At 37.2% G+C, this 26,281-nt stretch overlaps 1 protein-coding gene across 1 annotated transcript in view; it reads right to left on the reverse strand.

The window, feature by feature from the left end:
• ADAMTS12 (ADAM metallopeptidase with thrombospondin type 1 motif 12) overlaps positions 1–26,281 on the reverse strand; it is a 415,156-nt gene that overhangs the window by 382,235 nt on the left and 6,640 nt on the right. The window contains exon 2 of the mRNA XM_077116928.1: positions 24,912–25,273. Coding sequence (XP_076973043.1) covers positions 24,912–25,273 — 362 coding nt within the window. The remainder of the gene's footprint in view (positions 1–24,911; positions 25,274–26,281) is intronic.

Here is a 26,281-nt window from a genome sequence, read left to right on the forward strand (position 1 = left end):
TTTGCAATGCAGTTTCTTCAGTTCTCTGCCCACCTCCAATCCATCATGTTGGGAATTCCCTGGTAAGTTGAAAAGTAAGCAGAAAGACAAAAAAAAAAGGAGGGAGGGAGGGAAAGACAAAAAACAACACATGTTTATAAGCCTGCAACACAAAGCATTGATAGTGAGAGGAATTTCCCACCAGCCCAAGGCCCTGTTCCAAAGTCTCTTGTCTGAAGAAGCATGGGTCTTATCAGGCAACCCCTAAAGGTCAAATGTCAGAGAGAACTCCTCAGCCTGGGAGCAGAAATAGGGGATAAATAGAGCATTTATTGTTCCCTCCCCTTGTCATGGAACAACAAACCCTGACACACATGCATCCCACAACACAAATGAGTGTTTTCTGCAAACAAGCCACAAAGTTTTGAATCAGGAAGCATTTTTTACTTTCAGAACACATAACCCAGAAGAGCACTGGAAAAGAAACAGCACTGGAAAAGTTTTCCCACACAGCTCTGCCAGGGGATTTCATTCCTCAGCTACATCACCTCAGAGTTCACAAACAAGAGGGCAGACACAATTACATTCTTTGATTGTATGGAAAAGGGACAAGTAGGGCTTTCCATCTGGGGTTCCAGCCAAGAACCAGAGTAACTGACTGCACTTGAGGAAGTAAGGGAGCAGAACCCACTTCCCTCTCACAGAGGCTCCATCACAGCACTAGGTTTGTTTTGGTTTTTTTTTTTTTTGGATGCATGGTTCAGGAATCGAACGCAGGCCTCCTGCATGGAAAGCGAGCATTCTACCACATGGCACAGGTTTTCAAATGTCACAAATTACAGTTTTTAGTATTCGGGCAGTAAAATGCAAAAATATTTAATTCTTGCATTTCTTGAAATTAGAATCTTGATGCCTTGCTGGATAGAAGATGGAAAAACCAATTCAAAGCTTCATAGTTCTCCTAGGAGAAGGAGGATTAACTTTTTTTTTTTCAGCAAACTGACCACTTGTTCTGGGAATCACACAAATGAGCCCTTTGGTGATACAAATAAAAGTCCTCCTCACCACAATGTAAACATGGCTAAACACATGGCTAAAACATGGGGCTAGGATTCAAGGAAGAGGGGGAAGGAGGTGGGAGAAGGGGGCAGGAAGTGGGTAAGGGCAGGTCAGAGGGCAATTTGTCTGCCAGAACAAAACATTTGCATTTTGTTCTGTAACGGGAAATAATTAGAGTTCCTTATGTAGAAGAATGGCACTGCTTTATAAGTATTTTTAAAAGACCAGTCTGGCCACTAGGTAGGACATGACTTGCAGGGAATTTAGAGTAGAAGCAAGGGAACCACTTATGGGGTCAATGTAGGATTCCAGAGAGAGGATGGTGACCAGGACTAGGGCATGGTTTCTTAGTAGCGGCACTGCTGACATTTTGGACCATATAATTCTTTGTACTAGTTTGGGCAGGAGGAAGCTGGGATGTTTCGCCTATTGTAGGATGTTTGGCAGCATTCCTAGGCTCTACCTACTAGATGCCAGAACCATGTCCCTCTCCACAGTTGTTCCAACTAAAATGTCCCAGACATTGGCAAATGTCCCCTGGAGGCAGTCATCCCAACTGAGAACTACTAGACTAGGGTGTAAGCTGTAGAGGTTAAAGGATGGTACATTCTGAACATATTTTAAGAATATGTTATTGGGGATTTACTGAGAAGGATAGACTGGGACAGAGGTGTGTGTGTGTGTGTGTGTGTGTGTGTGTGAGCGTGTGTGAGAGTCAGAGTGAGAAAGCGAGAGAGAGAAATCAATGGTATCATAACCTGGGCAACTGGAAGAATAGATTCACCATATACAGAGACAGGAAGACTGCATGAGGGGAAATCAAGAGTGTTACTCTGAACATGCTAAATGTGAGATTCCTGTTAGGTATCCATGTGAAAATGGCAACTAGACAGTTGGAGTTCCTAAGTAATATCAGAGTTGAATATATAAATTTAGTAGTTATTTCACATATACAAACATACATACAGATAAAGAGAGCTAGAAGTGAGGAGGTGATAGATCACATAAATAGATGACAGATTAGGATGGATGGATGGATTAAGAAACAGAAAGAGAAGAAAGGAAGGAGGGAGGGAAGGAAGGAAGGAAGGAAGAAAAGAAGGAAGAAAGGAAATATTTAAAGCTATGAGACTGTTGAGGTCACCTAGCAAGAGTATGAATTTAGAGAAGAGGGATCCTCAGACAAAGTTCAAGGATACTCTGGCATAGAAGCAAGGAGAGGAGCAAAGGATACTGAGAGAGAACAACCACTGTGTTAGGAAGGTGAAAAAAACATAATAATCCGGTGTCAATTGTTCCAAGAGAAAAAAATACATATTTCAAGAAGGAATAATTAACTGTGTAGAATCATGCTGAGAAGCTAAGAAGTCAATTAAGATGAAAACAAAGAGCCTACTATTAGGAACAAGACATGAAGTATCTCAATAATGGGTGAAGAGATTCAGCTATGCTTACAAAGCAAACAAGAGAAATGGAGTACTTTCTAAAGCATTTTGGAAGATTCTGCATCAGCTGTGTGAGGTAAGCAGGATTGACTATATTGTTATCCATATTTTCCATGTAGAAATCATTTGGAAAGAGCATGTCATGGTTAAAGTAATCATTAAAAAGAAGGTTCCTACTACAACTTTCCAGGCAGATTGCAGATTTAAAAGCCTGTAAAGAGAATTGAGACAATTGTGGGAAGATGATAGAACAGGAGGCTCCAGAAATCAGTTCCTCCACCAGAACAACTACTAAATAAGCAGGAACTGTTTGAATCAACTATTTCAAAACTCCAAAGTCCATCAGAACATTGTGCCACATCCAGGGGAGAGCAGGAAGAAGAGCTGGTAAATTGTTCTATCTGGGCAGTGCTTACCATCACCCATGCCAAACTCTTGCAGCTGCCCACAGTGGAGTCCAGTACCTGGTGCAACTTCTGGTACCAGAACGGGATGTAAAATTTAGTTCCCCAAGATCCGTGGGATGTGCAGTCTGATTACTGATTAGTGCTTTCTATTCATTACTTCAGATTACTGGAAGCCCAGCTCTAAGGGCAACCAGTATTCCAACCTGTTCCGAACAAAGGGAGTAGGGAATTAAAGACTGCGCACTTCTTCAGAGCGGCAGAGGACAGTTGAAGGGCTGCATTTGCTGGGTAGGTGCTAAGTCAAGAAATGCAGCTTTCGAGAGCTGTAGAATAAGCTCCTGATGCCCTTCCTGGCACCTCCCTTACCCACAACCCAGGGCAATTTGGAGTCAGCTGGTGCTGGATCCCTAGTCTTGTTCCAGCTGGGAAAGACTGACTTGGGAAACTCCCTCATGTGACCACCCCCCCCCCAACTTGGCCTCGAGGCAAAAGCAGCTTGAGAAAATAAAAGTAACATAAAAAAACAATTGAGACCAGTGGCCTGAGGAAAGGACATACCTACTTTAAGTGCTATAGCACAACAGGGAACACTTGGAAGAAAGAGAAGCTCTGTTTCCTGGGAGAGGGGACATTCAAACTCCTGTAAACAGGGAACTCCTAAGGGTATCAGTAAGCACAAGTCCAGGAAAATATATGAGCCCAAAAAAGACAGGGTGGACCCAGTCTTTGCGTTGACCTTGGGCTGACCTTCCCAATAAGTAAGCTGAACTCTGAGAGCACTGAGCCAAAGCAAAGCCAATTTGTAAAGTTTGTGAAAAGTATTTTTGCTTAATTTGGTTTGTTTTTCTTAGTTCATGACACTCAAGAAAATCTGTCATGTCATTAGCTAAATAACTCAAGAAACAGATTTCTCATGGAATGAATCCCAGAGTTAACATTTTTTAACCTTTTTTTTTTATTGTATAGTATAACATATAGATAAAGTAAGGAAATAAAAAAGCAATAGTTTTCAAAGCACTCTTCAACAAATGGTTACAGGACAGATCCCAAAATATGTCATGGGCTACCATATAATACTCTCGTATTTTTCCTTCTAGCTGCTCCAGAATATACGAGGCTAGAAGGTGTAATACTTTTTTATCATCACAACTGACTTTTTTTCCTTCTTCTTTTGTGAAAAACAACATACGTACAAAAAAGCTATAAGTTTCAAACACAGCACCACAATTAGTTGTAGACCATATTTCAGAGTTTGACATGGGTTACAATTTCACAATTTTAGGTTTTTACTTCTAGCTGTTCTAAAATACTGGAGACTAAAAGAGATATCAATTTAATGATTCAGCATTCTTATTCATTTGTTAAGTTCTATCTTCTATGTATAATTCCACCATCACCTTTGATCTTTCCATACCTCTCTTTAGGGTTGTTTGGGCTATGGCAATTCTAAATTTTTTATACTGGAAGGGTCTGTCACTAATATGGGGTACAGAGATGGAACTATTTGATGTTCTGGAGAGGCTGGGCTATGTTTCAGGACTTCTCTGGACCAGGGACCCATCTGGAGGTTGTAGGTTTCTGGAAAGTTACTCTAGTGCATGGAACCCTTGTGGAATCTTACATACTGCCCTAGGTGTTCTTTAGGATTGGTGGGAATGGTCCTTGTTGGGAGTTGGCAGGTTATGATAGGTAGCAAGGTCTAACTGAAGCTTGCGCAAGAGTAACCTCCATAGTAGCCTCTAGACTCTATTTGAACTCTGTCTGTCACTGATACTTTATTAGTTACACTTCTTTCCCCTCTTTTGGTCAGGATGGAATTGTTGATTCCACAGTGCCAGGGCTGGATTCACCCCTGGGAGTCATCTCCCATGTCACAAGGGAGACTTTCATCCCTGGTTATCATGTCCCACATAGTGGGGAAGGCAATGATTTCATTTGCAGAGTTGGGCTTAGAGAGACTGAGGCCACATCTGAGCAACAAAAGAGGCCCTCCAGAAGTAACTCTTAGGCATGCCTTTCAGGGCATGGCCTGTTCATTTGGGGGCCCCTAAAGCTTGACACAATACCAGGGGATGCCCTGATGATAAGGTTTAATAGGTCCATATTCTTTCTCCCCTCCCTTAGGGGACTTTGCTAATACTTTTTGATTAACTGCTTAATATACTCTAGTATGCTTCCAGACATTACAATAATCTATACAGGACTGAAGGACCTCTTTATTCTGCGCTCCTTGTGTTTCAGTTGTTCAAATGAGCTATACAGATAGGTTGAATTAGATTATACACTACAGAAAATTTCAGTTCCAGATCAAACAAACCTTTCTTCCATTGGTCTCAAAGAGTATGTGTGGTTCTAAAATATGGACAGTCTTCCTTACTCCTATGTTCTGAACTACTTTAACCCCAACCTGTTCAGCTTCATTCTTATCTCCAAATATCAGGTTACATATATAAAACAGCCTCTCAAAATCCAGAAATAACAATCACTACTCTGGACTTAGTGTGTCTGATCTAAAAGCTTACAATCTAGGCTCCTGTTTTCTTATAAGCATTTTCTAAAGGTGACCATAACATTGTTGTATTTTTTGTTTCTGGCTTATTTCATCTCAACAAATGTCCCACATGTTCAGTCACATCAATGCATGCTTTACAATATTGTTCCTTTTTGTAGCAGCTCAACCTTCATTCATAAGTGTACACCATCATTAGCCAATCTACTTCTCTGTCAGTACATCCTTCAGCTACCTGCATTCATCAGGCATCATGTAGAAGGCCCAAAGTCCACAGTCCATCAACATTCTCAATTTTGGATAATTTCATTGTTTCCAAGAGACAGAAAACCAATAAGCACACCTTTACCTGATAGGAAATCTAAACCTCCTCTTAACTCTTGTCCTTCACCCCATTATTTGCTTCTGTTGTTGCTGTGGCAGTGCTGATGGTTTCCTTCTGAACATAGCTCATAGTATGCAATAGCAGTTTCCCCCTGTACCCTGGACTTAAACACTCTTTAGACAAGAATCATATTTTTGAAGTAATTCTTATAAAAACTCATTCATATTTCTAGTTTGAATCAGTGGCACACATAGTTCTATACAACCCTTTCAATCTTATTCATTTTCAATATGGTAATACTACTTCCAGACCCACTAGAAGTAGTATCTATTCCCTTACATTGGAATTCAACCTCATTAGCTAATGGTTCACCCATCTCTAGCATCTATGTATCTCTAAGTCCCCTATATTCTGTATTATAAGCCTCTGATTATACCTTTATGCTGGTCATAAAAGTGGAATCATACAGTGTCTATTCTTTTGTGTCTGGCTAATTTCATTTAGCATTATGTCCTCAATGCTCATTCATCTTGTTATGTGCTTCAGGACATCATTTTCCCTTACTGCTGCATAATATTTTGTCTTATATATATACCACATTCTGTTGATCCACTCGTCTGTTGAAGGAATTTTGGTTTGTTTCCATCTTTTAGTGATTGTGAATAATGCTGCTATGAACATTGGTGTGCAATCGTCTGTTTGTATCCTTGCTTTCAGCTCTTCCGGGTATATACCAAGTAGTGCTATTGCTGGGTCATAAGCCAACTTGATATTTAGTTCCATTAGGAATCGCTGAACCATCTTCCATAGTGGCTGCTCCATTATACATTTCCACCAGCAGTGGATAAGTATCCCAGTTTCTCCATATCCTCTCCAACATTTATACTTTTCCGTGTGTTTAATAGCAGCCATTCATATAGGTGTGGGGTGGAATCTCACTGTAGTCTTGATCTGCATTTCCTTTATTGCCATTGAAAATGAGCATACCTTCATGTGTTTTGAGGATCTGTATTTGCTCTTCAGAAAAAAATGCCTCTTCATATCTTTAGCCCATTTTACAATTGGGTTGTTGGTTCTTTTACTGTTGAGTTGTATGATTTCTTTGTATATGTAGGAAATCAAACCTTTGTCTGGTATGTGATTTCAAAATTATTTTCTCCCATCGAGTTGGCTGCCTTTTCACCTTTTCAACCAAGTCTTTGGAAGTGCAGAAGCATTTGATTTTGAGGAGCTCCCATTTATCTATTTTTTCTTTTGTTCCTTGTGCTTTGGGTATAAAGTTTAGGAAGCTACTTCTTATTACCAGGTCTTGAAGATGTTTCCCTATGGGTTATTCTATAAGCTCTGTGGTGCTAGTTCTTAAATTTATGTGTTTGATCCACTTTGAGCTGATTTTTGTGTAGGGTGTAAGATACGGGTTCTCTTTCATTCTTTTGACTATTGATATCCAGTTCTTCAATGCCCAGTTATTGAAAAGACTGTTTTGTCCCAGTTCAGAGGATTTAAGGGCATGGTCAAAAATCAGTTGACCATAGATTTGGTGGTCTGCACTCTCAATTCAATTCCATTGGTCAATGCTTCTGTCTTTGCGCCATTACCATGCTGTTTTGACCACTGAGACTTTATAATAGGTTTTAAAGTCAGGGAGTGTCAATCCTCCCACTTTGTTCTTCTTTTTTAGGATGCTTTTAGTTATTCAGGCTCTCTTTGCTTTCCAGATGAATTTGGTGGTTAACTTTTCCAAATCTTGAAAGCTTACGTTGTTGGAATTTTGACTGGTACTGTGTTGAATCTGTAGATAGATTTGGGGAGAATTGACATCTTAACTATATTTAGTCTTCCTATCCATGTGCAGAGAATGTTTTTCCATCTATTTAGATTTCCTTTGATTTCTTTTAGCAATGTTATGTAGTTTTCTGTGTATAAGTCCTTTACATCCTTATTTAAGTTCATTCCTAAGTATTTGATTCTTTTAGTTGCTATTTTGAATGGAATTTTTTCCTTAACTGACTCCCCAGCTAGGTCACTGCTTGTGCATAAAAATGTTACTGATTTTTGCACATTAATTTTATATCCTGCCACCTTGCTGAATTTGTTTATTAGCTCAAGTAACTTTGCTGTAGATTTCTCAAAGCTCTTCCAAGTATAGTATCATATCATCTGTAAATAAAAAGAGTTTTACTTCTTCCTTTCCAACTTTGATGCTTTTTATTTCTTTGTCCTGCTTGATTGCTCTAGCTAGAACTTCTAGCACAATACTGAATGTGGTGACAGTGGGCATCCTTGTCTTGCACCTGATCTGAGGGAGAAGACTTTCAGTCTCTCTCCATTGAGTACTATGCTGGCTATCGGTTTTTCATATACTCCCTTTATCATATTGAGGTAGCTACCTTTTATTCCTATCTTTTCGAGTGTTTTCATCAAAAAAAAAAAGGATGCTGAATTTTTTCAAATGCTTTTTCAGCATCAATCGAGACGATCATGTGATTTTGTTCCCTTTCGATTTGTTAACATGCTGTATTACACTAATTGATTGATTTTCTTGTGTTGAACCATCTTTGCATTCTAGGTATAAACCCCACTTGCTCATGGTGTATAACTCTTTTAATGTGCTGTTGGATTCAATTTGCTAATATTTTATTGAGAATTTCTGCATCTATGTTCATTAGGGAAACTGGCCTGTAGTTTTCCTTTCTTATAGCATCTTCATCCAGTTTTGGTATTAAAATGATATCAGCTTCATAAAATGAGTTAGGTAGAGTTCTTTTTCTTCAATTTTTTGAAAAGTTTAAGCAGGATTGGTGTTAGTTCTTTATGGAATGTTTGATAAAATTCCCCTGAAAAACCATCTGGCCCTGGGCTTTTCTCTGTAGGAAGATTTTTGATGTTTGATTAAATCCCTTTACTTGTGATTGGTTTGTTGAGATCTTCTATTTCTCCCTGAGTCAGTGTAGCTTGTTTGTGTGTCTCCAGGAATTTGTCCATTTCACCTAAGTTTTCTAGTTTGTTGGCATATAGTTTTTCATAGTATCTTCATGATTTCTTTTATTTCTTCAGGGTCTGCGGTAATGCACCCCTTCTCATTTCTGATTTTGATTACTTGCCCTCTCTCTCTTTTTTCTTTGCTAGTCTTGCTAGTGGCCCATCAACTTTACTGATTTTCTCAAAGAACCAACTTTTGGTTTCATTTATTCTTTCTATTGTTCTTTGGTTCTCCCATTAATTCATCTCTGCTTTTATCTTTGTTATTTCTCTTCTTCTATTTGCCTTGGGATTAGTTTGCTGTTCTTTCTTAAATTCCTCCAGATTTGCTGTTAAGTCCTCAATTTTTGCTGTTTCTTGTTTTTTAATATAGGCATTTAGGGCAATAAATTTCCCTCTCAGCACAGTCTTTGTTATATCCCATAAGTTCTGATAAGCTGTACTCTCATTTTCATTCATCTCCAGATAGCTACTGATTTCTCTAGCAATTTCTTCTTTGACCAACTGGTTGTTAAAGAGTGTGTTATTTAATCTCCATATATTTGTGAATGTTCTCATTCTTTGGTGGTTATTGAGATCCAGCTTCATCCCATTGTGATCAGAGAAAGTGCTTTGAAGAATTTCAACATTTTTAATTTATAAAGACCTGTTTTGTGCCCCAGCATATGATTTATCCTTGAGAATGTTTCATGAGCACTACAGAAGAATGTACAACCTTGTGCTTTGGGGTGCAATGATCTATATAGGTCTGTTATGTCTAATGTATTTATAAAGTTACTTAACTTCTCTATTTCCTTGTTGATCCTCTGTCTGGTTGTTCAATCTATAGAGGAGAGTGGTATATTGAAGTCTCCAGTTATTATTGTTGAAACATCTATCACTCCCTTCAGTTTTGCCAATGTCTGTCTCATGTACTTTGGAGCTCCTTAATTGAAGGCATAAATATTTATGATTGTTATATCTTCTTGATGAATTGACCCTTTAATTAGTAGTGTTCTTTGTCTCTTATGATGTTTTTACATTTAAAGTCTATTTTTTCCAATATTAGTATACCTACTCCTGCTTTCATTTTTTTTTTTTTTAACATGGGCAGGCACCAGGAACCAAACCCAGGTCTCCGGCATGGCAGGTGAAAACTCTGCCTCTGAGCCACCATTGCCCGCCCCCTGCTTTCTTTTGGTTACAACTTGCATGGAACATCCTTTTCCATCTTTTCACTTTCAATCTATTCGTATCCTTGTGTCTTAGATGAGTCTCTTGTAAGCAGCATATAGCTGGATTATGCTTCTTAATGCATTCTGCCAATCTGTATCTTTTAACTGGTAAATTTAGTCCATTAACATTCAAAGTTATTACTGAAAAGGCATTTCTTGATTCCACCATCTTATCTTTTTTATTTTATTTGTCAGGTCTATATATTCTTTTCCCTCTTCCTCTTTGTATTATTTAAATTACCCTTAGTAGTACTCTTCAATTTTTTTCTGTGCCTTCCTCCAGACCTCTCTCTCTCTTTTTTTTTTCAGGCAGCAGAACTGCTTTTAGTACAGAATTAACATTTTTAAATATTAAAAGATACAGCATGCAGGAGAAGATTACAAAACAAATCAAAACAAAAACAAAGTAATAAATGGCCCATCTAAAGGAAAAGGCCAGGGATCTTTTTAAAAAATGATCCCTAATATACTCAAGGATGTAAAGGAAATATATAGAGAAAGTAAACAAGGAATATCAGAATGAACATATAAGAATCTCAGTAAAGAGACAGAAACTTTAAAAAAGAACCCCCCCCCAAAAAAAAAAAACACTGGTATTGAAAACCAAAATAACAGCAGAAGACAAGGCAATTGAAACCAGACAGGATGAGGAAGAGAAAGAAAAGAGAAGTATACGAAGTGAAAATAGCCTAAGAGACCTGTGGGACACCACCAAGTATACCAATATATACTTCATGAGGCCCCCAGAAGGAGAAGAAAGAGAGAAAGGGGAAGAAGGACTATTCAAAGAAATAATGACAGAAAACTTAACAAACTTAACAAAAGACATGAATATGCACATCCAAGAAATCCAACAATCACCAAACAGGATAAACGTAAAGGGAAATATAATGAGACAAATAGTAGTCAAATTGTTATACTGAAAGAACAAGGAGAGAGTTCTGAAAGCTGCAAGAGAAAAGCAACATGTTATGTACAATGGAGTCCCAATTAGATTAAGTTTTGGTTTATCATCAGAACTCAAGTGAGCAAGAAGGTAGTGAATTGAAATACTTAAAGTATTTCAAAAACAGCTCAGTACCAGATGGCATTACGGGGGAATTTAATCAAACGTTTCAAGAAGAGAGAAAATAACTGCCAACCAAATAGAAAAATTACCATGCAAGTAGTAATCATAAGAAAACTGGGGTAACTATACTAATATCAGATCCAATATAATTTAAGTCAAAAACTGTTACATGAGACAAAAATGGTCAATATATACTGACAAAGGAGTCAATTCAACAAGACATACAGTGTAAATAAATATGCACCTAATAACAGAGCCCCGAAATATATGAAGCAAATACTAACAGATATGAGGGCAGAAGTAGATAGTTTGACATTAATACACTGATTTTAATAATGAATAGAACATCTAGACAGAAGATCAATAAGGAAATAGAAGACTTGAATGATACTCTAAACCAACTAGACCTAATAGATATATAAAAAAATAATTCAACCAACAGCAACAGAATACACATTCTTCTCCACTGCACATGGATCATTTTCCAGGATATATTATATCTTAGGTCATAAAACAAGCCTCAATAAATTAAAAAGTACTGATATCATACAATGTATCTACTCCAACCACAATGCCGTAAAGATAGAAATAAGTAACAGAGGGAAAAATGGAAAATTCACAAATATGTAGAAATTAAACAATGTATTCTTAAACAACCAATGGGATAAATAGGAAATCACAAGGGAATTTAGGAAACGGCTGGAGGTGAGTGAAAATGAAAATACAACACACCAACTTATAGGGTGCAACAAACGCAGTACTGAAAGGGATATTTATATCTCCAAGTACTTATATTATAAAAGAAGAAACATCTCAAATCAGAGGCCTAACCTCAAAACTAGAAGAACTAGAAAAAGAAGGGTAAATTAATCCTTAAGTGAGCAGATTGAAGGAAATAAGATTAGAGTGAAGATAAATGGAATAGAGAAGAAAAATAAACCAAGAATTAACAAAACCAAAAATTTGTTCTTTGAAAAACCAAAAGTGGTTCTTTGAAAAGATAAATAAAACCTTTAACTCACTGCATGCTATGAGCTATGTTCATCAGCACTGCTACAGCAACAGCAGAGGCAAATAATGGGGGGAAGGACAAGAATTAAGAGGAGGATTGGATTTCCTATCTGGCGAGGGTGTGTTTATTGGTTTCTGGGGAACAATGAAAAGTATCTAAACTTGAGAATGTTGATGGACTGTGGACTTCGGGTCTTCTACATGATGCCTGATGAATGCAGGTGGCTGAAGGATGCACTGATGGAGAAGGAGATTGGTGAACAATGGTGTATACTTATGAACAAAAGTTGAGCTGCTACAAAAAGAAAGAGTGTCGTGAGGCATGCAGCAATGTGAATGAACATGTGGAACATCTGATGAGACAAAATAATTCAGAAACAAAAGAACAAGAATGGTATGGTCAGCTTTAGAAAACGCTCATAAGAAAACAGGGGCCTAGATTGTAAGCTTTTAGAGCATACACATTAAGTCCGGAGGAGTGATTATTATTTCTGGATTTTGAGAGGCTGTTTTATATATGTAACCTGATATTTAGAGATAAGAATGAAGCTGAACAGGTTGGGGTAAAGTAATTCAGATCATAGGTGTAATTCAGAAAACAGGAAGACAGTGTCTATATTGTAGAACCACACATACTTTGAGACCAGTGGAAGAAAGGTTTATTCGGTCTGGAAATGAAATTTTCTGTAGTGCATAATCGAATTCAACCTATCTGTATAGCCCATTTGAACAACTGAAACACAGGGAGCACAGAATAAGAGGTCCTTTGATCCTGTATGGATTATTGTAATGCCTGGATACATCCTAGAGTATATTAAGCAGATAATCAAAAAATATTGGCAAAGTCCCCTGAAGGAAGGGAGAAAGAATGTGGAACTATTAAACCTTACCATTAGGGAATCCCCTGATACTGTGTTAAATTTTAGGAACACCCAAACCAACAGCCCATGCCCTCAGTCTTGACGCTTACTCTTGTGAAGCTTACAGAGGTAGCAGAGAAGCTTAGACTACCTATAGGCATGCCTAAGAGTTATTTCTGGAGGACCTCTATTGTCACTCAGCTGTGGCCTCAGTCTCTCTAAGCCCAATTCGGCAAATGAAATCATCACCCTCCCCACTATGTGGGATATGACATTCAGGGGTGAAAGTGATCCAGGTGACATGGGAGAGGGCTCCCAGGGATGAATCCATGCCAGGGCTGGGATCAACAATTCCATCCTAACCAAAAGGGGGAAAAGAAGTGTAACTAATAAAGGATCAGTGGCAGAGAGAGTTCAAACAGAGTCGAGAGGCTACTCTGGAGGTTGCTCTTATGCAAGCTTCAGTTAGACCTTGCTACCTATCATAATCTGCCAACCTTCAACCAGGACCATTCCAGCCAATCCTAAAGAACATCTAAGGAACATCTAAGGAACATCAGAAGATTCCACAAGGGTTCCACGCACTAGAATAACTTTCCAGAAACCTACAACCTCCAGATGGGTCCCTGGTCCAGAGAAGTCCTGAAGCATAGCCCAACCTCTCCAGAACATCAGATAGTTCCATCTCCCTACCCCATATTAGTGACAGATCCTTCCAGTATCAAAAATTTAGAATTGCCAAAGCCCAAACAATCCTAAAGAGAGGTATGGAAAGATCAAAGGTGATGGTGGAATTATACATAGAAGATAGAACTTAATAAATGAATAAGAATGCTGAATCATTAAATTGATATCTCTTTTAGTCTCCAGTATTTTAGAACAGCTAGAAGTAAAAATCTAAAATTGTGAAATTGTAACCCATGTCAAACTCTGAAATATGTTCTATAACTAATTGTGGTGCTGTGCTTTGAAATTTACAGTTTTTTTGTATATATGTTATTTTTCACACAAAAAAGGAAAAAAGTTAATTTATGATAATGATAAAAAAATATTTAAGCCTTCTAGCCTCCTATATTCTGGGGCAGCTAAAAGGAAATATCTGAGAAGATCATATGGTAGTCCATGACAATCTCTGGGATCTGTCCTGAAACTACCTATTGAAGAGTGCTTTGAAAACTATTGCTTTTTTGTTTCTTTGCTTTGTATATGTTTTACTATATAACAAAAAAGTTAAAAATAAAAAAAAACCTTTAGCTAGACTGACAAAGAAAAAAAGGGGACACAAAAAACTAAAATCAGAAATGAAAAGGGGTATATTACTACTGACCCCACTGAAACAAAAATTTTAAAAAGTATTATAAGAGAATGTTATCAACAAACTGCATGTGAATAAATTAGATAACCTAGATGAAATGGACAAATCCACAGAAACAACCTACCTCTACTGACAACAAGAAATAGATCTCAACAAATCAATAACTAATAAGATTAACCAGTCATCAAGAACCTCCCAGCAAAGAAAAGCCCAGATGGTTTCACAGGGGAATTTCATCTAACATTTCAAGAAGAATTAGCATCAATCCTACCAAACGCTTACAAAAAATTGAAGCTGTAAGAACACTCCTTAGATCATTCACTGAGGCCAATATCACCGTCACAGCAAAGCCATATAAAGATACTACAGCAAAAGAAAATTACAGACCAATCTCTCTTGTAAATACATGTGGAAAAATCCTCAGCAAAATACTAGCAAATGGAATTGAATGGTACATTAAAAGAATTATATGTTCTGATCAAGTGAGATTTATCCCAGATATGCAAGAGTAGTTCAACATAAGACAATAAACTAATTTAAGTATACCACATTAATAGAGCAAAGGGGAAAATACAATATCTTCTTAACTGATGTCAAAAAGGCATGTGACAAAATTCAGTTACAACTTCTTTACGAAAACATTTAGAGTACTAGGAAGAAAAGTTCTGATAAAGAGCATAGTTGAAAAAATCACAGCTAACATCATACTCAGTGGTGAAGGACTCAAAGCGTTCTTTCTAAAATCAAGAACAAAACAAAGATGTCCACTGTGATGACTATTAATCAACATTGTACTGGACGTTCTGATCAGAGCAATTAGCAAGAAAAGAAATTAAAGGCATCCAAATTGGAAAAGAAGAAGTTAAACTTTCCCTATTTGCAGATAACATGATTCTCTACTTGGAAAATCTCAAAAAATTCACAACAAAGTTCCTACAGCTAATAAATGAATTCAGTAATGTGGCAGAGTACAAGTTCAACACACAAAAATCAGTGGTGTTCTACACACTGGCAATGAATAATCTGAGGAGGAAATTTAGAAAAAGATCCACTTACAATGCAACTAAAATAATCACATATCTAGAGATAAATTTAATCAAGAATGTAAAGGTCTTTATACATGGAAACCTACAAAATATTACTAAAAGAAATCAAAGAAGACCTAAATAAATGGAAGGACATACCATGCACCAGGATTAAAGGACTAAATAGTTTCAAGATGCTGATTCTACCCAAAGTGTTTTACAGACTATGTGCATTCTTAATCAAAATTTTGAAAGCCTGCTCAGCAGAAATGGAAAAGTCAATGATCAATTTTGTATTCAAGAATAAAGGGCCCAAATAGCCATGCCCATCTTTAAAATGAAGAAAGAAGTTGAAGTACTCACACTTTCTGATTTTAAAACTTACTACAAAATTGCAACGGTCAAAACAGTATAGAGTGGGTCACAGTGGCTTAGCTGGCAGAGTGCTCATCTGTTATGCCAGAGACCAGAGACCCGGGTTTGATTCCCGGTACCTGCCCATGCAAAAAAAACAGCATAGTAGTGGTACAAGAAAAGACATAAAGAATGATGGAATCAAATTGAGAGTGCAGAAATAGATCCTTACATCTAAGCCAACTGATTCTGACTAGGGTGCCATATGCCTTCATTTGGTAAAGAAGAGTCTCTTCAACAAATAGTGCTGAGAAAACTGGATCACCATATGCAAAAGAATGAGGTGGTTTCCTATCACACTGTATGCAAAAATTAACTGAAAATGGATCAAAGACCTAAGTGTAAGGACCAGGATTATAAAAACTCCTAGAAAAAAATATACAGAAGCATCCTCAGGACCCAGCGGCAATAGCTCCTTGGACTTTACACCAAAAGCACACGACTGCCAACAACAACAACAACAAAAATAGATTAACAGGACTTCATCAAAATTTAAAACTTTGTACAACAAAGGACTTCATCATGAAAGTAAAGATAGGTACACAATGGGAGAAAATATTTGGAAACCACATATCTGACAAAGGTTTAATATCCCAAATTTATAAAAAAATTTCACAACTAAGCAACCAAAAATAAAAAACACATGACCCAATTCAAAATTGGACAAAAGACCTAATAGACATTTCTCCAAAGAAAATATACAAAGAGCCAAAGAGGGCATGAAAAGATTTTCATACATCATTAGTCATTAGGGAAATGCAAATCAAAGCCAAAATGAGATACCACTAGAATGTCTGCTATTAAAAAAAAAATTTTTTTTATTAAAGAAATTAACACAACATTTAGAAATCATTCCATTCTACATATGCAATCAGTAATTCTTAACATCATCACATAGATGCATGATCATCATTTCTTAGTACATTTGCATCGATTTAGGAAAAGAACTAGCAAAACAACAGAAAAAGACATAGAATGTTAATATACAGAAAAAAATAAAAATAATAATAATAGTAAAAAAAAAGAAAAGGAAAAAAAAATTCAGCAAATGGTGCTGTAATAATGGGATAGGCACATGGAAAAAGAATGAAATGTGAGCCTCACTATACAGCATGCAAAAAAAAAAAAAGAAAAACAGCAAGTGCTCGAGAGGTTGTGGAGAAATAAAAATACTCATTCATTGTTGATGGGAATGAAAATGGTACAGCTACTGTAGAAAGCAGTTTCGCAGTTCCTGAGAAAGTTAAATATAGAGTTATTATGTGATCCAACAATTCCACTTCTAGGTATATACCCAAAGGAATTGAAAGCACGGACTTAAACAGGTATCCCCTCACTAATGTTCATAGCAGCATTAGTTATAATTACCACAAGATGGCAGCAACCCAAGTATTCATCAATAGATGAATATGATAAACAAAATATGTGCATACATACAATGTAAGGTATATATACATACAGTGGGATATTATTCAGCTGTGAAAAAAACCAATTGTGATGCATGTCAATTAGAATGAGTCTTGAAGACATCATGTTGAGTGAAATAAGCCAGACACAAAAGGACAAAATCCTATGTTTTCATTGAATGAAATCATCATCATAGAGTCAGAAACTAGAATACAGGTTATCAGGAGCTAAGGAGGGGGTAGGAAATGGGGAATTACTTCTCCATCGGTGCAGTATTTCCTTTTGGAGTGACGGGAGAGTTTTAGTGATGAACAGTGGTGATGGTACACAACACTGTGCATGTAATTAACACCAGTGAATTTTATACATGAATGTGTTTAGTAGGAGAAATTTCTGCTAGTATATGTATGCTGTTACAATAAAAATAAAAAAGAAACACCTTTAGAATTGTAAAATACAGAAAACAGTGAATCTTAATGTAAACTATGGACTAGAGTTAATAGCATAATTATAATAATATACTGCCATCAATTGCAAGAAAGGTAACACTAATGTAAAAATGACAGATAAAGGGGGGCAGGTATATAGGAACTCTATTTTCTGTATGATCTTTCTGTAAACCTTTAACTTCTCAAATTTTAAAAAAAAATGAGTGTGGCTACATTAATGTCAGATAGCATAGACTTCATAAGAAAGAAAATTACCAGAGACAGATAGGGATAAAAGTGTCACTCTCCCAAGAAGAAGTAGCAGTCCTAAATCTGTATGCACCAAACAACAGAGCTAAAAATATGTGTGACAAACTGATACAACTTAAAGGAGAAATGGACAAGGACACAATAGTAGTTAAATAATTCCACACCTCTCTTCCAATGAACAATTAGACAGAAAATCAGCAAGGATACATAAGAACTCAACAATACCATCAACTAGCAGGATCTAAAGTACTCTACCTGATAACAGCAGAATACACATTCTTTTCAAGTGGCCACGGCATATGTACTTAGATGGCTCATATTCCGGGCCATAAACTAAAATTCAACATATCTGAAAGAACTGAAATCATACAGAGGTGTGCTCCTGATCACAATGAAATCAAACTAGGAATCAATAACAGGAAAATCTCCAAACACTTGGAAATTAAACTGTGTATTTCTAAATAATCCACGGATTAAAGAGGGAGTCTTAGAAGAAATGTTTTAAAGTATATTGAACTGAAAAAAAATGAAAATACAACATATCAAAATTTGTAGGGCACAGCTCAAGCAGTGCTGAGAATGAAATCTACAGTGCAAATGTTTACATTAGAAAAGATGAAAAGTTGTAAACCAGTAATCTAGGCCCTATCTCAAGAGTCTAGAAAAAATAAGAAAAAAATAAGGTCAAAACAAGCAGAAAGAAGGTTACAAAGATAAAGAGCAGAAATCAATGCAATTGTAAACAGATAAACAATAGAGAACATCAATGAAAAAAAGAGATTTTTTAAAAGATCAATAAAATTGACAAATCTCTAGCAAGAATGAAAAAAAAAGAGAGAGAGAAAGCAGACAGAAATCACCAATATCAGATAAGAAACAGAGACTATCACTACAGACCCTGCAGACATTAAAAGGATAATAAGGGAATAATAAATCTACACACATGAATTTAATAACTTTGATGAAATGGACCAATTCTTTAAGAACACAAAGTAACACAACTCTTCCATTAAGAAATAGATAACTTGAAATGCTTGGTAACTTGTTTTAATTTCCTAGCTGCTAAAAATTACCATACAATGGGTTGGCTTAACAACAAGAATTTATTGGCTCATGGTTTCAGAAGCTGGAAGACTTGCATCCTCCCAAGATCAGCATCTTCTGTCTGGCTGGCAATCCTTAGGGTTCTCTGGCTTTTCTGTCACATGGCAGTGCACATAGTAATGTCTTCTTTCTCCTCTAAGTCCTATTTACTCTGCATTCTGGCTGCTTTCTGTGACTTCTCTCTCCATCTGACTTTCACTCTGATTAGAATGTACTCCAGTAAGCCAACCTGATTCAGTTAGAACATACCTAAATTGAAGTAACATCTTATGGATCAAAATCAAGAACATGTCCTAACTGTGGGACACAATTCAATCCACAATTCTATTAGGAAATGGAATTCATAAACAAAAACTCCTCCAAAAGCAAAATCTCCAGGTCCACATGATTTCACTGGAGAACTCTACCAAAATTTAAAGAAGAATTAAAACTAATTCTACTTAATCTCTTCCAGAAAAGAGAAGAGGAAAGAATACTTCTCAACTAATTTTTTTATGAAGTTAATATTACCCTGATAGTAAAATCAAAGAAAGTATATACAAAAAAAGAACCACAGCCTGATATGCCTCATAAATATAGATGAAAAAAGTCTTAAGAAAATATCAACAAACAGAAAATCATCCATATATAAAAAGAATTTTACAACAGGACCAAATGGAGTTTATTTCCAGGATGCAAGGTTGGTTCAATACTTGAAGATTAATTAACGTATCCCATCATATTAACAGGCTAAAGAAGAAAAATCACATCATCAGATCAATCAATGCAGAAAAAGCTTTTGACACTATTCAAAACTCAGTTATGATTTTTTTAAAAATCTCAGAGAGTCTTTAATACTGTTTAGCTTATTGTAATATCTGCATGCATCTCAGAGTAAGCAGATCATCAAAAAATATTGGCAGGGCAGTGCAAGGGTAGCTCAGTGGTAGAATTCTCACCTGTCATGTGGGAGATCCAGGTTAGGTTCCCAGACCCTGCACTTCTCCAATAAATAAATAAATAAATAAATAAATAAATAAATAAATAAATAAAGTATTGGCAAAGTCCTTTGAGGGATGAAAGAAAAATTGTGGAACTGTTAAACTTTACCACCAGGAAAACCCCAGATACTGAGCCCAACATTAGGGACACCCAAATCAATAGCCAAGTACTTGATCTTGAGGCTTGCTCTTGTGAATTATTATTTTTTTTTTTGTAGTGGAGAGGTTTAGCCTGCCTATAGGTATGCCTAAGAGTCACCTCCAGAGGACCTCTTTTGTTGCTCAGACGTGGACTTTCTCTCTCTCTAAGCCCAATTCTGCAAATGAAATCATTGCCTTCCCCTCTATGTGAGACATGATATCCAGGGATGAAGGTCTCCCTGGTGGCATGGGAGATGACTCCCAGGGACGAACTTAGCCCTGGCACCATGGGATCAACAATGCCATCCTGACAAAAAAGGGGGAAAAGAAGTATGACAAATAAGGTATTAGTGGCTGAGAGAGTTCAAATAGAGTCAAGAGGCTACTCTGGAAATCACTCCTAAACATGCTTCAGTTAGACATTGCTCCCTATCATAACTTGCCAAACCCCAACCAAAATCATTCTCGTCAATCCTAAAGAAAACCTAGGGCAGTATATAAGATTCTACAAAGTTTCCATGCACTAGGGTAAATTTCTAAAACCTACAACCCTTAAAGAGTGGGAGAGAGATCAAAGTTGACGGTGGAGCTATACAGAGAAGGTCGGTTTAACAACCGAATCATTACACTGTTATTTCTTTCAGCCTCCAGTACCTTAGAGCAAACAGAAGTAAAAACTTAAAATTGTGGAACTGTAACCCATCCTAAACTCTGAAATCTGTTGTACAACTAATTATTGAGATGCATTTTGAAATTTATTGCTTTTATGTATATATGTTTTTTAAAAGAAGGAGGACTATAACAGAGAAGACAGGATTTAACAAATAAGTATGACTGCTGAATCATTACATAGCCATTTCTGTTGGTCTCCAGTGTCTTGGAGCAGATAGAAGAAAAAATGAAAAACTGTGGAACTGTATATAAAATAATAAAGATAACAAAGATAATAGTAAAGATTGTAACCCATAGCAAACTTTAAAATCTACTCTATAACTACCTGTTAAAATGTACATAGAAATTTATTGCTTTTTGTATATATATTATATTTCACAATAATAAAAACTTTTTAAAAATCTCAGAAAATCCTCAACCTTATGAGAAGAATCTATAAAAAAAAACTTACAGCTAACATTATACCTGATTGTGAAAAACTGAATGTTTTCTCTGTGATCTCTCTAAGATCAGAAACAAGTCAATATGCTTGCTCTTACCACTCTTATTCTATTCAACATAGTATCAGAGTTCTAGCCATTATAGAAAGGCAAGAAAAGGAAATAAAGTCATACAGTTCAGAAGGGAAAAATTACAAGAATCTATAAAACAAAAACCTTAGAACTAATAAGTTACTTCAGCTAGCTCACAGGATACGCAATGAACATATGGACCTAAATTAAATAATGAACATATGGACCTAAATTAAAAATGCAGTACTCCTTACAATCACTTAGAAACTGAAAATATTTAGGCATAGATTTAACAAAACAAGAACAGGACTTGTATGCTGAAAAACACACAATATTGACAAACGAAATCAATGAATATCGAACTAAATTGAGAGATATGCCAGGTTCATGGATTGGAAGAGCAAACATAATAAAGATGTCAATTCTTCTCAAATTGATATACAAGTTTGATGTCATTCCTATCAAAATTCCTGCAAATTTTCTGTAGACAGGATTGTTCTAAAAATTATATGCAAAGTCAAAACAACTGGAATAGGTAAAATGATTTTGAAAAAGAAAATCATTCTATCTGATTTCAAGACTTATTTATATAGCTATGAACACCAATGAATTCCCCAAAAGAAGCTGGCTGACTGAAGTAGAGATAGAAATTCTTCTTTCTCATTGCTAAAATCATCAGTTCTCCCTTTAAGGTGTCCAATTGATTGGATGAGACTTCTTTCATTGCTGGGAGCACTCTCCTTTGTTGACTGTATATGTAACCAATAACAGATGCAATCAACTGCCTGATTATTTAAATCCAAGAAATATCCTCACAGTAATAATCAGACCAGTGCTTGCTTGACCAAACAACTAGACACCATAATCTAGCCAAGCTGACACATGAACTTAACCATCACAAAAGAGATGAAAGACAAGCTACAGAGTGGAGAGGAAAATATTTGCAAACCTTATATATTATCTAGAATATATGAGGAATTCTTAAAACTCAACAGTATAAAGACAGTCAACTTAGAAAACATGCAAAAGGCACAAAGAAACGTTACAGAGAGGAGGATATTCAGATGCAAATAATCAAATGAAAGATATTCAACATCGTTAGCCATCAGGAAAATGCAAATAATCACTACACCTAACAGAATAGCTAAAATTAAAAAAAAGTGAAAACATCAAATACTGGCAAGAAAGTGGAGAAACCAAATCACTCATGCACTGCTGGTGGTAACGTAAAATAGAATAGCTGCTCTGGAAAAGAGTATGACATTCTTAAAAAACTAAACTTGCAGCTACCGCATGACCCAGCAGTTGCTCTCTCAGGCAATCACCCCAGCATGAATGAATGAAGACTTCTGTCCTGTTATGTCAGGACATAAATGTCTATAGCATATTTATTAATAGTAGCCCAAAACTGGAAACAACCCAGATGCCCTACAACGGTGAATAGTTAAACAAATTGCAGTACATTTATACCATGGACTACTACTCAACAATAAAAAGAAACAAACTGCTGATACATGCAATTAGTTGAATCTCCAGAGAATTATACTGAAGAAAATAAAAGCAAAAAAATACAAAAAGAAGTAAATAAAAAACCCAAAGGCTACATATTATATGATTGGAATGATAAATTATAGAAATGGAAAACAGATTAATGGCTGTCAGGGGCTAAAGGATGTATTCAAAGAGGGAAGGAAGTTTGTATTGAATAAATATCTAGGAGTACAATTTCTGGGTTGATTGGTAGTTGCATGGGTGATCTTTCTAGGGTTTTCATTTTGAAACCATCTGAGTTTGTCCAAAGGATGCTAAAGAAGCTCAAATCATAGACAACTCCAAGAAGAGACAAACTCCTAGATTAGTTAACCACATCTGAAGCAAAGGAAGATGCCAGGACTGAGCCACTGGAATAAGAACCAGACAACCTGGTCCCCTAAGAGTGTTTTCTTTGTAAGGGAGATTTTTCAAATGGTACCTTTGCCCGTGGGGGTGGTGAAACACCAGAGCCAATGTTTCCTAAGCCTACTATCCTCTGTATTCGAATGGAGTCATCCCTCCGTGAAAGGGAGAGCAAATATGCTGGAGGTGGCACCCCCGGCAAGTAATCAGAAGAAGTCAAATGCAAATCCATATACTATCCTTTTGACTGGAACCACTCTAGGCAGACATGGGCAAACTATGGCACTTGAACAAATGAACTTGAAGCCAGCCAAGTTATGTGTTCACAGAAAGGAAAGTATTCCATTTGGATTTTGACGTCTTTTTTTATAACTACCCATTAGATATGTATGAAAGGCTCCAAAATAACCCCAGTGGATTGTTTCTTGTGGCAAAATTACCCAGTGATTTGATTTCTAAAAAATTTCCATCCTCTTGGCTACAATATAAGACCATTAGTCAATAGTTGCTTCTTTGGGTTCCTTCCTGTACTTTAGTATGAATGTGAAATCTGAATCTGAAAATGCCCACCTGGTGGTACTCATTGGTCTTTAGAGGCATTTGAAATTGAAAAGGCCAGAATATTTCTAAGCAATATGAACTATTCCTTAGAAAGCACAGGATGAAAGTGGGAGGTAATTTAAAGCAGTGGTTCTCACCCCTGGTTGCTTTTTAGAATCACTGGGGAAGAACTGTTACTTTTGAGTAATGCTGGCTCAAACAGCCAGTCAGTACCCACTCACTCTAATCCAGAGGTGCCAACTCCAATTGAACACTAGAATCTCCTGAGGAACTTTAAAATAAGTGCTGATGCCCAGGGTCCACCCTCAGACAGACTATATCAGAGCTTCTGGGGGAAGGAGTTGAGCGCGGATAGTTTCTAAAAGTTCTTAAGGATTCTAATATTCAGTCAGCATGGTGTTGTAGTGTAACTTTAAAAAAAAATAAGCTTGGTCACATTTGAGATGTACAATACAATGGTAGGAAGACTCAGGCTCAAATTAACTTGTAAATTTATTTAATATAATACTCTAGGATGGGCGGTGTGACGGTGGCTCAGTGGCAGAGTTCTCGCCTGCCATGCCGGAGACCCAGGTTTGATTCCTGATGCCTGCCCATGGGGAAAAAAGTACTCTAGGGTGGAGTCAGTAAACTTTTTCTGCAAAGACCAAAAGAAAATGTTAAATAATTTAGGCTTTATGAGCCATACAGTCTGTGTTCCCACTACTTAACTTTGCTGTTGTAACTCAAAAACAACCGTAGACAATATATAAGCACATGGACACATGGGTGTGACTATGTTTCAATAAAACTTTATTCACAAACACAGGAGGTGGGCCGCTTTGACCTGTGTTTAGACTGCCAACCTCCACTCTAAGGGCTCTGTACTATCATTATCTCCATTTTACATGTGAGGAAACCGATGCACAGAGGGGTCAACCGACATGCCCAAGGTCCCACATGAAGTCAGATTACAAAGCACACCTAGTAACTATTTTGTAGCCACTGCTGATAGCATGGTCAAGACTCTTACCCAATCCAATTCCAAATCCTATCTCAGAGTTGAAAGAGCCACCTTAAATCCTACCTCTTCTTTCCCCTGATGTTCCTGGGTGAAATTTTCCCTGCTTCCACTGAACCCTCAGTGTCCTTATTTTTCCTCTGTACCTCCCAGATGCCTTTTACTTATTGTATGCTTTCTCCCACCACCTCCAGACGCCAGGGCATGCGCATTACAGTTACTCAACTCACAGGGAGCCCAAAGTTAGTGACCCTGTTTGTAGCTGGCCTGCAGGAGGTGACCCAGGCCTGGGGTGGAGTAGGCAGACCGTTAACAGGCTCACTCACCAGTCCGTGGCAGGCGCTGAGGGCAGCAGTTCCGACGCGGGCTCCGTGCTGCAGAACCGTGCCCCTGAAATGGCAGGGGGGCCCCGAGGAGGTTGCCATCTTCACATGGGAGAGGTTCCCGTATCTCCTCTCCACGATGTAGCTATCGGAAAGAAATCCACGACTGATTGTCAGGTTAAAAAGCAGGTCTTTCTCATCATGCGAAATTCTATAGTACACTCGTCCATCTGGCCCGGTCAAATCTCTCTTCCGCCTGCTGCCGGTGAGGGGACGGTGCAAGCTGAACGACAGAAAATGCCCGTTCGCATCCACGCGGGTAGGGCTGACCACCTGGTAGTCCGACAGACCCTGGACAAAATGCTCTGAAAGTAAAGGAGACACAGGGTAAAACTGAGAGAGATCCCTGCCGAGTCTGTAGCAAGGCAAACAAACTTCTTGGGAACTTAGATTCTAGCCTGTTGATTGCAAAATACCACTGTTCACTTAAAGTCTTTCCACTATACCAATAGTGGTAAGAGGAAATTCCCTGAACATCTCAAAGTATAGGGTGCTCCCTCCTCGATGATGTGCAGGAATCTGAGTTGACATGGAGGCAAAGCTCTGGACATCAGGAGTTTTGCCAGAGACAGATGGAGATAAGAAGTGATTCATGAAGAATACTTTAAGGAAAATCAGCATTGTGGACAGGAACATTTCACATCTAGAGTTCAATGATAAAATCACAGAGCTTCCCTATTTTTTATAGTTTAAATATCTCAAGAACTTTCCATTAGGTCAGGTTAGATGGAAAACAAAAATGAAAACATGGTACCCTCATCATAAACACATTGACAAACCTCACATCAGTTACAGCATAAAAATGGTCCATTATGTAGCAAAGATTATGGAAAGGAACGTTTTCCCCCCACAAAAAAAAGACACAAAATAAAATGATAAATGAACTTATTAGGAGCTGAAACATGGACCCGAAACATGAAAATGGCCACTCTAAAAATGCAAGACAGGTACACTTGCTCTTCCCACACACGTGGACACATACTCCTGTGGACTAACCCCAATTTAAATCCCCACAGTTGCCTTCATTTCAGCATTTGAGAATAACAAGGCATCTAACTAGAAGGGAACTAGTCATCACTCTGGATTAAAGACTATTTAAAGCAAACCATTAACCACTTAGTAAAATAAATTAATCTTTTGCTTCAGGAAAAAAAAAAAATTTACTTGCCACCTCCCAGCTATCCCCTTGCACTTCCTGACTTGTATTACCTTGTCATGTTACTTCCCCAATCAGAATGTCTGTTGCCCTCTCCAACTTTCAAGATCCTGTTATGCTTTAAATTCCCGATTCAGGTCCTCCACCATCTTTCCCC

This window comes from Tamandua tetradactyla, chromosome 9 (assembly GCF_023851605.1).
Source record: "Tamandua tetradactyla isolate mTamTet1 chromosome 9, mTamTet1.pri, whole genome shotgun sequence".
In the NCBI taxonomy this organism is placed as follows: domain Eukaryota; kingdom Metazoa; phylum Chordata; class Mammalia; order Pilosa; family Myrmecophagidae; genus Tamandua; species Tamandua tetradactyla.